This window comes from Mustela erminea, chromosome 7 (genome assembly GCF_009829155.1).
Source record: "Mustela erminea isolate mMusErm1 chromosome 7, mMusErm1.Pri, whole genome shotgun sequence".
Lineage (NCBI taxonomy): Eukaryota > Metazoa > Chordata > Mammalia > Carnivora > Mustelidae > Mustela > Mustela erminea.
This window is the reverse complement of record NC_045620.1, coordinates 336,745-350,165: the sequence shown is the minus strand read 5'-3', so window position 1 is coordinate 350,165 and position 13,421 is coordinate 336,745. Positions and strand designations below refer to the sequence as shown.

Below are 13,421 nucleotides of genomic sequence, written 5' to 3'. Positions count from 1 at the left end.
TTTTTAACTCAGCTGAGCTGCTTCTGCAGAAGGTGGACAGAACCCCTGGCAGGGGAGTGGAGGTGGAGGCAGGAGAGAGCCAAAAGGCCGCCTTCCTCCCCCAACCCCTCCCCAGGTCTGGGCTTTCTGCGGGGCCTGGTTGTTCCTGACCTTGGAGGGAAAGCAACATTCCATCACACAAACAAGATAGCCCGGAGGCCACACAGATACACACGCAGTCAGACACAGGAGCACACACGAGGACCCACGTACGGTGCTCAGGAACCTGACAGAAACGCACACAGAGACTCAGGGCACCATCTGGGGACATACAGACGTGTATCCACTCAACTGTCCCTGGAAACCTAACCCACCTGGAGATAAGCACGCACACACGCGCACACGCACACGCACGGACACACACTGGCAGGCATAAGCACGATGCCCAGAGACCACCGGCTCAGGGTGCAGGGAGGTCCCAGGGGTCACGCCCATAGATCCATAGCCGGAGGAGCCAGCAGACGGGCTACTTCCCAAGTGCCGTCCCCACCCGCCTGCAGCCCACTGGGCTCAGCCCCAGGAACCTCTTGAACCCTCCCCCAGCCTCCAGCCTAGGCCTCACTCTCCCCGTGATGAAGGCAGGCTCGTGGCGGTAGCCGGAGCGGAGCTGGTTCACGCCCTTCTTCCCGCACATCCTCGGCAGGGCACACACGCACGCACACACGCGCGCGCACGCACACACGCACACGCACGCACACGCACACAGGCACACACGCGCACACACACACACGCACACACGCGAGCGCTCAGGGCAGGAAACCTGCGAGCGGTGGCCTCGGAGCGAGCTCAGCCCCTTCCCCTTCCTTTTCGCTGCTCCCTGCTTCCCTGTTCTCTCCCAGGCTTTGTTCCCCAGAGCGGCTGTCCCCCCACCCCTGCCCCGCTGGGGGAACAGAAGTCTAGTCCCTGGAAAACCCCAGGTGCTGGACTGGGGGGTCTCTGTCCCTGTAACCCTGTCCCGGGGCAGGAGGAACTGGGAGAGAAGGGGCTCAGGACCCAGTAGTGGGGGACAGCCGGCTGACTTCCAACTCCCCTCCACCCCCACACCCCCACCTCTGCCCCTAGAGGCCCCAGAGGGATGGAAGAGGGCGGGGGAGTTGGCCTGAGGACAGGACATCCTCTTGGCAGGACACAGGACGCCAGGCCGGAGGTTCCCAGCCCCCGTCAAGGCCACAGGGGGAAAAGGTCACTGGGTCCTGGGGCTCACCAGTTCCAAGACTGGCCAATGTCCTGACAGCCAGTCCAAGTTACTTCAAGTGACTCCAAGGAGAACGGCAGAGCCTGCCCCAACTGAACACCGCTGGCCCCCTGTCCAGGCCTCCCCCCATAGCCAGCCAGGATGTAGAAGAGCCTATTGGCCCACCCAGGGGAGCACCAGCCCCAGGACCCCTCCTCAGGAAACCCCACAGATCATGGGGGAGACCAGCAGGCTCAGGTCGTCACTGGCACTTTCCCTGCGGGGGCTGCTGCCTTTATAGGTTTGCTGCACCTCTGACCCGGGGGCCACTTCTCCAGGTGAATCCTGGGGCCCACTGCCCCACTACAGCAGAGGACTCAGCCTGGCCCTGGTCCTCCCTTGCCAGGACAGGATCCCCAGGGACAGTCTAGCCAGGGTGAAGTCCGTGGGGACCCCTTTTTCCCACACACACCCTCCTCTGAGGGCAGAAGCGGAGCCTGGTCTTCTCTGAGCTCGCCTATTGGGCTGAGATTGGCTGACGCTGTGCTCACTGCTCTGGGAGGCGAGGGTCCCAGGAGGCACCTGAGGGCAGTAGATCAGAGCACTTCCTGCCATTGGCCCATCTCAAGCCACCGGGACAGTGAGGTGGGCTGTCGCCCCAGGAGGCACCCTGGGCTTTGGCTCTCTGCCCATGGTAAATCCAGACCAGGACTCCCACCCACTGGGGGAATCTTGGGGGGTTCTCACCACCCCTTCCACACCAGTCTCCTGGCTTCAGTCTCGTGCCCCACACAAACGCCCCTGGCCATTGCAGAGTGCTCTAGGTACCTAGGCCAGAAATGATGTCTCACCTAAAAACAGCCTATGCTTGAGTCGGGATTTGCCTCTCTTACAGAAGAGGTAAAATTACCGGGGGTGCCTGGGTGGCTCAGTGGGCGAAGCCTCTGCCTTCGGCTCAGGTCATGATCCCAGGGTCCTGGGATCGAGCCCCGCATCGGGCTCTCTGCTCAGCAGGGAGCCCGGTTCCCACTCTCTCTGCCTGCTTGTGATCTCTCTCTTTCTTTGTGTCAAAGAAATTAAAAAAAAAAAATTCTCTTAAAAAAAAAGTTAAAATTACCAAATGGGATTTCTTTTTAGATCTCTATCGATCAGTCTATGTATTTAGAGCTCACACGGTGGGGAGGGGCAGAGGGAGAGAGAACCTCAAGCAGACTCAGCACTGAGGATGGAACCCGAGGCGGGGCTCGATCTCAAAGCCCTGAGACCACGACCTGAGCTGAAGCCAAGACTGGGACCCTTAACCGGCAGAGCCGGTGGGCTCCCGAGCAATGGGAGGTTAAGTCTGGAGTTACCGCACGAGTAACGAGAGTTACCTCTCGCACCGAGGAAGTGACGCCTCGACCAAGAAGCCAGCCTCCCAACGCCAGCCCCTCCCACGGACCCTGCCCCATCCCCTCTGTCTCCACCTTCCTGATGTTTTCATGGCTACACTCGGTCTTTCCATCTTTCCAAAATTTAAGCTTTACTGAAGTGTAATTTACACACACTGATATTCACCAAGTTGAAGCGGATGACTTGACGAGCTTTCACAAATGTGTGGCCGCCACCCCCGGTGTCCTGATGTAGAACATTCCCGTCATCCAAAAAAGTCCTCCCCAGCTCTCAGCATCCGTGGTCAACCCTCCGGCCCCGCCAGCCATCCATCTGCTTCCAACCCTAGAGTTTCTTTTATTTATTTATTTGACAGAAAGAGAGAGAGAGAGAGAGAGAGAACACAAGCAGGGGAGTGGGAGAGGGAGAAGCAGGCTCCCCCGCAGAGCAGGGAACGTGATGTGGGGCTCGGTCCCAGGACCGAGGATCTGAACCGAAGTCAGACGCTTAACGGCTGAGCCCCCAGGCCCCCTGTGGTTTGTTGTTTGCTGGGGGTGTGCCCGAGCCGGTCATACTTGGCTTCTGGGCGCAGCTTCTTGCAGTCAGCACGGTGCTTTCGAGATCCACTCAGTCCGTGCTTTCGAGATCCACTCAGTCCGTGCGCATCAGGAGTTCCCGCCGGTTCCTTCCATCGAAGAGGTGGACCAGAGTTTGCGTGTCCCTTTACCCGCTGACAGACATTTGGGTTTTTCTAGTTTGGGGACATTCTGAATAATGCTGCTACCAACATTTAAGGACAACGCTTCGTGTGAGCCTGTTTCGCTTCTTGTGGGTCAACTCCTAAGAGTAGGATTGCTCGGCCATTCTATGGCTCGTTTTCTGAATCTTTGTGTTTGTTTTCAGTTTGCCGCACCCAGACCGTCCGCTCCCCAAGGGCAGACACCTCGTCCACGCTGGCCACGGACAGCCGCGGACGTGAGCGGCGCTGAGCACACCTCGTGGAGAGCCTGTTCTCCACAGATCCTTGTCACTGAGCGAGAGAGGGATCGCGGATTTTGGTGACGTGATCACAGTGTTGGGTGGCAGTGATGGGAGTGGCCCTCTGGACCAGTGACGACTAGAAATGCCTCCTTTGTCCCTCCTCAGAGATGACAGGTACCAACTCCTAAACTCACCTGGCGAGGGGTCGTGGGGGCCCTCTTCAAATGCCTCATGAGCCCCTCACCTCCAAAGGTCTCCGACAGGCCATTCCCAGAGTCACACCTTGGAGCCAGCTGTCACCAAAACCCAGACCCACCCTCAAGGGACTGTTTCTACCCTTGTCTCTCGGTGGCCCCCTTCCCAGCTTGCCACACAGCAGTGACATCTCATTGAGCCCCTCATTCCGAGAACAGTCTTCCCCTCTCTTCGGCTTCCTTCTTATCAGGTGTGGATTTTGTACTTTCTCTCAAAAATACCAAAATATGAGCATTTCTGTAATCTTCCGGCATCCCCTGGAAGAGCCCCAACCACTCACTTTCTCTTTGTCCGCATGGCAGGCGCTGCTCATTGCTGGGGGAGGCCACTTGGAAGACGGCTGACACCGCAAAGTCAGGCTTGGGTGGACCCTCAGGGCTGCTGGTCCCACCATGTCCCTCCAGGGACCACTACGTACTGCCTGGTCCCCCTTCTCGGAAACCGCAGATGCCGCCGCTGGCCCTCCACAGCTCCACTGCCTTCCCCCCAACATCATCTACCCACCCCACAGCCAGCCCGGGTCCACCTTCCCCAGCCCTTCCTCTACAGAGCAGTGACCTCTCTGAAATGGTCTGAGGTCATTGCCGGGACTTTCTTGCTGAGAATCTTTCAGTGACTTCTGAGAAGTGGTTTCCTTTCAAATTCCTCGCCTTAGTCTATAAAACCAGCCCTGCTCTACCCTAACCCTAGCCTCACTCCTGTTCCGGCCCTACCGCCCCCGCCCCCGTCTAAGCCACGGTGGCCTTGTCTTGCTCCTGTGATGCCAGATCCTGTCCTCCCCCAGGACCTCTCCCCGAGTCGGGTCCGCACTGAACAATCTACTTCAGCAGCTCATTCCTACCCATCTTTCTGGTCTCTACTCCTGACCCGGCTTCTGCTCTCCCCTCCAGGTTGACAGACTGGGTGTTTGCTCCTTGGAAAGCCCTCTTTGGGTTAACCCTTGATTTGTGCCCGGGAAGCGCCCTGGGAGCAAGGACGCCACAAGGGCCACGCTCAGCCCCGTTCCCACCACCGGCAAGCGGGCCCTCAAGGAAGACCTGTGGAATGAGTGGTTCTTGCGGGGAGGGGTGACGCCGAGAACTGCAGGGGTGGGGGTGGGGGTACAGGTCATCACCAGGTGCACAGACAGACAGACGGGAAGAACTACCTTCATCGGGCCCTCTGGTGTCCACGGCAGGAGACCAGTTCAGGCCCTGTAGGACATCGTCAGCCGGGGTAAGACGAGCCCACCCTGGTACATGAGGCCTAACCTGAGGGACCCAGAAGATTCCGCCCCATGTAGGTGTGAAGGGAGCACTTGGGGCTTTCCAGGGGTCTGTGTCTGCTGACAGGAGCCTTTGCGTGGGGGGTGGGGGGAGCCATGCACCAGGGCATTTCCTGCCTAGCCTGGCTCCCCAGGGCCCAGCCCTGCAGCCCTGCTCCTTCCTCCCCCGCCCCAGGGGCTTTCCACAAAGCCTGAAGCCTGCTATTTTTAGCTGAGGGAGAAGGACCAATTCCTGGCCTCACTGGCTCCCACCACCAGAGCCTGAGTGAAACTGGGGCTGGGGTGGGGACCCCTGAGGCCAGAGAGGCAGCTTCTCCCTCCCTTGCCCCCATCAAGTCTTTGAGCCTGATTTGCACCTGAGCAACCAAGGTGCCCAGCTCGGGGAGACAGCTGAGGCCCTGGGCTCCCAGGCTGGGCTCTCTGCCCGGGCTCTCTGCCCAGTGGGCAGGGGCTTGAGCCCTTGGGCGGGGTTGGCCTAGGGCCTGGGTGGGCTACTGCCCACTTCCTGGGGCCGTGCCTCATCACTTCAAAGGCTGCTGGCGGCCCTGTGGTCACTCCCTGGCTCCCACGCAGCCAGAGGGGCGGGCAGCTCACGAACCCTGGCAGCTGGGTCCTGTCCCCCCCCCCGCCCCCCCGCAGCTTCAAAGAGCTGGGGTGGGCAGCCCTGCGGTTAGTGCTGATCCCCAGGGGAGGGTGGGGGACAGGAAAGGGGGACAGCGGGGCTCTCTCTTCATCCTCCGACCCCACTGCCTTCCTGGGTGGGCTCTGTCCTGGAGCAAGGGCCGCCTGGGGGTGTGGGGTCCAGGTGGGGTCACTCTGGAGTGCAGCCCCCATTAGAGAAACCACAGGAACCAAGGTGGGGGGCACCTGGCTGGGTGAGGAGGGGTCACTGGGCCCTTCATGTCCTCCCTTCTTTCCCCACTTTCTGCCTGAAGCCTGGGGGGACAGCCTGGAGGGGAGGGGACAGAGGGAAACCAGGACGGCCTGTTGGGGCCAGCCCACCACAGAGGTGGGCTTGACTTCTGGCCAGCTCCCCCTGGGACAGTGGGGTAAGAGGGGTGGGCGAGTTCAGCAGACTCTGAGAACAGAGAGCGCCTTGAGCAAGGGGGGCGGGGAGGAGAGAGGAAACTTTCAGGGTCCCCTGGGGTCAGCTCCAGGACAGTTGCCGTTTTTAATCTGCGCAAGAGACTTAGAAGGAGCCCAGAGGGCTGTAACCTAGATCCGCTCAGGCAGGCTCCGGAGGTGCTGACTGCGGGGGCCCAAGAACAGCCCCTCCCCCAGCTCAGAGCCACAAGGCAGAGGGCACTCTGGCCAGAGACCTGAGTTCCTTGTGGTCTTCCTTCTACCTAGTGCACAGCGGCCTCTGACAGGGCTCTGCCCCGCTCTGGCCTGGCCTCCCCTCACTCAACCTCCAGGCTTCCCTCCTCCTACACAGGGGTGCCAAGGTCTCCAGGGACCAGAGCCTGGCCGCAAGGGAGGGGACGGGGTTCTCCTCTCCTCTAGGGTCAGGAAAACGTCCGCTCCTGACCTGGGACCCAAGCAGAAGCCGGCTTTCAGCCCGCCCTCCTAGGCAAGTGGGAGACCCTACCCCAGGAAGGCAGACCCAGGGGCCTCCCGGCAGCGCCCTCCGGCTCCCTCGGCTCCTCACCCTCGACCACCGTGACTCTTGGGGGCCAGCGACCTTCCCACCCTTTCTGTTCGCGCCCTCGGGGGGGGGGGGGTGGCCCTGGCTGCCCAGGCCCCAGCCCGCAGCCCACCGCGGGTCCTCCCGTCGGGGTGACTGTCGGCGACCCGGGGCGCAGGGGAGCGCTCTGCGGGGACGCCTGGACTCGCCGCAGCCCCGCTCGGAGCGGAGCCTCGCGCCCCGGGTCGCGGCGGGGGGAGGCGTCGAGCGCTCGGGCCGGGACTCCGGTCCCCCTCCGTTCTCCGGGGCCGCTGTGCGCGCGGCTGCTTCGGCTCACCGCCTCCTGGAAAATGTCCACGGGCCACGACCCGCAGGAGCCCGGAAAGGGGACCTCGGCCCCCCAGGGGAGTCCGAGTCGCCACAGAGGCTGGCCCCGGGAAACGCGGGCTCCGACCCCCGCGGCTTGGGGCGAGCCGGCCGGGGGGCCGTGTCCGAGCCCCCAGGCTAGGCGGTCCTTCCCCCGCCGCACTGCCGGTTTCCGGGGGCCCGCGCCGGCGAGGCAAGGTGCGGCGGACGCCGACAGCCCGAGACCCGCCTCTCAGGCGGAGGATCCCGGGGCTCTTCCGTCCATCCCACCAAGCTCGGCCCGCTTCATCGCCCCTCCCCCAGAGCCAGGGCCGGCTGGAGGAGATCCAGGCCGGAGTTTCTATCCGGCCACTACGAGGCGGCGGGCACCGGGGTCCCACAGGTGACGGGTCTCCAACGGGCAGCGAAGAGCAAAATGCGGGACTGGATCGCTCGACTACGGAATGGCTTCCGGCGCCGGCCGGGTCAGCGGGTCGAGATCAACCAACATTCACGAAGCTCATCTGCACGTGCGGATAAATGCTAGCAGCACAGAGCTGACCCGCGTTGCTGCAGAGACAAACTCCCTCAGCGGGCGCACAGGCCAGCACAAGCACAGAAACTCAATCTGGCCAGATCTCCCTGCCCTGAGAACACACACTCCTTTCACCCAGGCAGGCAGGCTCCGGAATCACTGCGTAGGGGAAAGCACCTGGCGGCCAGGATCCCTGGACAAAGCTGCTTACAGCGGCCACCGCTGCAGAGGGGAAAGGTCTGGAAACCCACATATCCACCAACACAGGGGAGGGATACCGGGAGGAACGGGCCACCTACCAGCTAAGGGCCTATAGTGGTACTCGGGAGAAAAGCAAGTGGCCTGGTAATGTATACACCACATCCACTTTTGCAAAAGCACGTGATAAAATAAGCACCCCAGTCCCGTCTGTAGGTTGTGCACATTGTAGGCAAATAGAGGAAGGTGTGCAAAGACACGTCCTGGTTAGTATCTCTGGATTCCAGGGAGGTGCCAAGGGAGGACTAGTAACTGTCTCATATCCTGTCTCACCAGCTGCAGTGAGCCTCGTTTACATTTTGAATAACGTAACATTAACGAAATACTCACCTTACATCAACCCCAGTGCACAGGTTTGGTGCAGTGGTAGAAAGCATACAGCCCTGCTCTAAGGGACTCTCTGGAGTGATACTGGGCCCATAGTGTACCACGACCCTTTCAAGTTCATGTATGCGGCCCTGGGAATCATCCCAGGCGCAGGGCCATGGCCCGCACGGTGCCAGGAGGCACTGTCCACACACTGGAGTCTGCAGAAACGGTACAGACTGGGCAGCCCCTGGAGGGCTGAGCTCCAGGGAACTCGGCCCCATCAGACCAGCCTGCTGGGCTCCTGACCCCAACCCAGACTTTACCCTGATGGTGGGGGTCCAGTGGGAGGAGAGCCCGAGAGACTGGCCCTGCTGGGAAGCAGGAAGGAGAGGGCGTGCGTGTGCACTGCTCCCCACCAACCCCACCACCCTGGAGGGCTCTGGGTAGTTCTCTGGGATTCCAGATGTTCAGCAGCTGTCTTGGCCATTTCCGCCCCTTCTCTGACCCTGCATCCGCCAGGAAGCGTCCCCTCCTGTCCTCAGGCTCTGAGCCACCCCCCACCTTCCCTGCACCCCATTTCCTGAGCAGAGGCGTTTGTGCAGACTCAGCTCCCTATCCCATCAGGGTGGCTTCGGTTTTCCCAAGGCTCAGCTCCCAGAGCCCCAGGGCTGCTGTGGTCAGCTCATGGCTGCCCCCTGGCTGGACACCCTCTGCCAGGGGCTCTGATCCCAGCCCCCACACCTCCAGCCTCTGGGACTGGTTTTTTCTCTTTCCCTCCATTCTTTCTCCAAGGTTGGCTCTGTCTGCTCCCGCAGCATAAATCAGGGCCTCCAGGGAGGCTGAGCAGAACTGGCCAGGAGGGAGCATTACCTCCGTGGGGGAGGGTGGAAGCCCTGTGGGGTGAAGGCCAGAGGTCACAGAGCCCTGCAGGCTCTGGAGGGGTGGGGGGTGTGCTCAGATGTCTGCCCGGCAGACACTGGAGGGCGAGGGGGGTTGCCTCCTCAAACTAAGACCTGATCGCTGGGATCACAGCCCCACCTTCCCTGAGCAGATGGAGGCGGGGTAGGAGAGGTCACTGCTGCTGCAGCTGGTCCAGTCTGAGGGGGCTCTTCTGGAGAGAGGAGAGCAGGAGGTCTCCCTTCCTGTCACATGCTTTCCTGGCTCAACAGGGCTGGTGGTTGGGGGCACCTGGGCTCCCATGGGCTGGAGGGCGGGGCTGGGGCAGTCAGGAGCCAGGCCAGACACAGGGCAGGGGCCCCCTGGGGCCAGCAGCTCCAGCCTGCGGATCTTAGTTCCTCAGAAGCTGGCCTCTGCTCCCCTCCAGCACAGCCACCTCCTCCAAGCTTCCCGTTCTCCTAGAGGGAGCCAAGGTCAGGTAGGCCTGACAGAAGGAAAGTCTATTTCCAAACACAAGTCTCAGAGCTCACCACACTGAGAGCCTGTCCCAGGAGGATGGGCTCCTCCAAGCCTCATTTCCCCTCGGGGTATCAAATCAAAACAAAACGGGGTGTGTCTAACGTACTTGGAGGACAATTTTCCAGGAGACCCTCGTGTTTGCCTGGATTCAGGCTGAGGACACAAGGAAGCCCTCTACTGTTGGGAGTCACTCCTGTGGTCTCATGAAATGAGTCTGGAGCCTCTGGGTCTGCGCAGCCCACTCCAAGCTAGGGTGAACAGCTTTATGAAAGCTGTTTATGAGTTTATGAAAGCGGTTCCTGGGAGAGTGAAGGCCCCCACCCCACTCTCCCAAGTTCTCCACTGCCACTCCTAACCACAGGGCCAGCGGGCACATTTCAGGACCATGACCACTAATCCCCATGGGCAACAGTTATGCCCATCCCTTGACCCAGGTGTGGTACCTTGTGGACTCCCTCCTAGGGCAGTCTCCCCACCGACCCTTCAGAGCCAAGGAAGAGGTGAGGGGGGTGCAGGGCAGAGGGAACAAGAGGGGACCCTTGTCCAGGTACACCAGTGGACCCTGAGACACCCTCTTGGTCCTCAGGACCTGCTCATTGAGAAAGGCAGCCCAGCCTGGGGTAGGAGCTGGATAATCAGGAAAGTCTGGATCTAGCGGACTGGGGGGAGGGGAGCGCAGAGGGGTGACAAGGGTAGAGTCGCCAGGTTTTGCAAAAAATAACAAACCTAAAAACAGGATATCCAGTGATAGTCGAATTTCAGATAAAGATTTTTTTTTTAATATAAGTATGACCCATGCAATATCTAGGACACACTTATCCTCAAAAAGTATTTGTTTATCTGAAATTCACATATAACTGGGCATTCTGCATTTTATCTGGAGACCCTGGTGGGAGGGACATTCAGCTCCCAATTCACTCACTCACTCAACCCACTGCTCTTGCTTCCTAACCCCCAAGGACCCTAACAGACTCCAGCTCTGCTTCCCAAACCTGGTGGGGGCTGAGTGGGCTGACAGTGGACTCAGATGCAGAGAAGGCTTGCAGGAGCCTGGAGCTCCCTTCCCAGACTTCCCAGAACGCTCTGGGTCTCTGAGGCAGGTCTGGGGATCCAAGGGTCTGGCTAGGTTTGCTAACTCCCTGTTTCAGTTCCAGGCAACTGTTGAATGAGCCCTCAGAGCCCAGCTCTTCCCTGGCTGTAACCCTGCCCCCTTTGTCCTCAGGTGGGCTGGCCCTCTCCAGGACCCAGGAAAAAGAGGAACCTACCAAAGCCCTCCAGAAAAGAGGAAGGTACAATTTGTGGTGTGGTTTGAGTGATGAGTGGGGAGGAGGGCTTGGCCAAGGGCCAAAAATGAGGAACACTGGCCAGGCAGGACCTACCTGCAGGTCACTGCTTCTGCTGGCACCAGTGGAAAGAGGATCTAGAACAGGTGGGGGGTTTCCAGCCCGAGCTCACCCCCTCTCCTGGGAAGGAAGGTGGTGGTGGCCGCGGGGCAAGGGCATGAGCACACAGTGCCTTCGCTGCTCCAACAGCAGCCCACGGGCCAGACTGAGTTTCTTCCCTAGGCTGATAAAGCATATTGGATTTTCTGGGCTGCCCCACCTTGCACTGGGAGGTCTGGAGGCACCACCCCCCAGTGGGGCCCGGGACAGGGAACTGCCACTCCCAGCCTTCTTCAGGAGACTCCCATGTCGCTGCAAACTGTCCCACAGCCTGATCCAAACAGCTGCTTCTGCCTGCTCCTAGCTCCCTTTCCCACCCACGTGGATACCTCACCAAGCGGGAAAGAGATCCACAAGTCCACGGGAAGCCCTGCGTTTTTCCCAGTGAGACCCTGGCTTCTGACCAGGAAGACGCGAAGGCAGTAGATGTTCCAGCCTGTCCGTCCACCTTCAGTTAAGGGGGGCGGGGAGCGGTGGTTGGTAGTCAAGGTGTGATGGAAGGCAGGTGAAGTAGGGCCCGGGGAGGGTGCAGGCAGAGAAGGGTCTGGGGAGGGTGTGGCTGGGGCGGAGTCCCCTGAGTCCTGGGGGTGGGGTAGAACTTGAGGTCCACGGCGCCTGGGAGCCCTTTGTGCGCCCATCACCGGGTGCTGCCTCTTTCCCCAGCAACAATGACTCACAAAGCCAGTCCTTGCCAGGCACAGGCCGCCTCCTCTGGACCCTGGAAGGCCCAGGTCACAAAGGCCATTTAGGGCCAAGCCCTGAAGAGGCATGTCCCGAGACAGCTCTGCGCGGCTCTCACCCCTGCAGCCGCCCGCGGGGCCGGGCCTGGGCCTCGAGCCGCGACCCCAGCCTGGCGACTGGGCGTTACGGCTCGCGCGGGGCGCCCCGTAGCCTCGACGCCCATGTGTGTCGTCTGCTTCGTGAAGGCGCTGGTGCACGTGTTCAAGATCTACCTGACCGCCCACTACACCTACAACTTCCGCAGCTGGCCCGTGGACTTCCGCTGGGATGACGTGCGCGCCGCCGGCGGGGGAGGCAGCGGTCACCGCGCGCTGACGTGCGCCGCGGCCGCGGCGGGCGTGTGGCTGCTGCGGGGCGCGGCTCTGGGCGGGGACGCGCCAGGGCGACCGCTGCGCGGGGCGCGCAGTCAGACGCAGTGCCTCCTGCAGCAGATCCGCGAGCTGCCGGGCCAGCTCGCCAGCTACGCGCTGGCCCACTCGCTGGGCCGCTGGCTCGTGTACCCGGGCTCCATGTTCCTGATGACTCGCGCGCTGCTGCCGCTGCTGCAGCAGGGCCAAGAGCGCCTCGTGGAGCGCTACCGCGGCCGGCGCGCCAAGCTGGTGGCCTGTGATGGCAATGAGATCGACACCATGTTCATGGATCGCCGCCAGCACCCGGGCAGCCACGGCCGCGGCCTGCGCCTCGTCATCTGCTGCGAAGGCAACGCCGGCTTCTACGAGATGGGCTGCCTGTCGGCGCCCCTGGAGGCTGGCTACTCGGTGCTGGGCTGGAACCACCCGGGCTTCGGGGGCAGCACGGGCGCGCCGTTCCCGCAGCATGACGCCAACGCGGTGGACGTGGTGGTCAAGTACGCGCTGCACCGCCTTCACTTCCCGCCCGCGCACGTGGTGGTCTACGGCTGGTCCATCGGGGGCTTCACGGCCACCTGGGCCACCATGACATACCCGGAGCTCGGTGCGCTGGTGCTCGACGCCACCTTCGACGACCTCGTGCCGCTGGCCCTGAAGGTCATGCCCCACAGCTGGAAGGGCCTCGTGGTGCGCACCGTGCGCGAGCACTTCAACCTCAACGTGGCGGAGCAGCTGTGCCGCTACCCGGGGCCGGTGCTGCTGCTGCGGCGCACGCAGGACGACGTGGTCAGCACCTCGGGCCACCTGCGCCCCCTGCCGTCCGGCGACGTGGAGGGCAACCGCGGCAACGAGCTGCTCCTGCGTCTGCTGCAGCACCGCTACCCGGTGGTGATGGCGCGGGAGGGCGTCGCGGTCGTCACGCGCTGGCTCCGCGCGGGCAGCCGGGCGCAGGAGGCCGCCTTGTATGCGCGCTACCGCGTGGACGACGAGTGGTGCCTGGCCCTGCTGCGCTCCTACCGCGCGCGCCGCGAGGACGAGCGGGAGGACGGGCAGGCCTGGGGCCCGCACGGGCCCTCCTTCCCCTGGCTGGTGGGCCGGGGCCTGAGCCCGCGGCGGCGCCGGCAGCTCGCGCTGTTCCTGGCTCGCAAACACCTCAGGAATGTGGAGGCCACTCACTGCAGTCCGCTGGAGCCCGAGGACTTCCAGCTGCCCTGGAGGTTGTAGCCCTCGCCCCTGCAGCTGCTGGCAAGCGCCTCGGGGCCTTTGCGCCCCTCCAGGGCCTCGGGGCCTTTCCCTCCCGCACCCGAAAGCGGTCCA

At 62.1% G+C, this 13,421-nt stretch overlaps 1 protein-coding gene and 1 long non-coding RNA gene across 2 annotated transcripts; both read left to right on the top strand.

Moving 5' to 3' along the window:
* The first annotated feature begins 1,233 nt into the window (after positions 1-1,233).
* On the top strand, positions 1,234-5,972 carry LOC116596308. Its single transcript, XR_004288101.1, has 3 exons — positions 1,234-2,113; positions 3,488-4,010; positions 4,123-5,972. It is a non-coding gene; the product is annotated as an uncharacterized LOC116596308 (long non-coding RNA).
* A 5,701-nt stretch (positions 5,973-11,673) lies between these two features.
* ABHD16B (abhydrolase domain containing 16B) lies at positions 11,674-13,346 on the top strand. The gene has a single exon (XM_032353564.1). It carries the CDS (start codon positions 11,916-11,918, stop codon positions 13,326-13,328), a length of 1,413 nt encoding a protein of 470 aa, XP_032209455.1. The 5' UTR covers positions 11,674-11,915; the 3' UTR covers positions 13,329-13,346.
* Positions 13,347-13,421: the final 75 nt, after the last annotated feature.

Coding starts and splice junctions, on each gene's coding strand:
- ABHD16B (XM_032353564.1), top strand. CDS start 11,916: ATGTGTGTCGTCTGCTTCGTGAAGGCGCTGGTGCACGTGTTCAAGATC.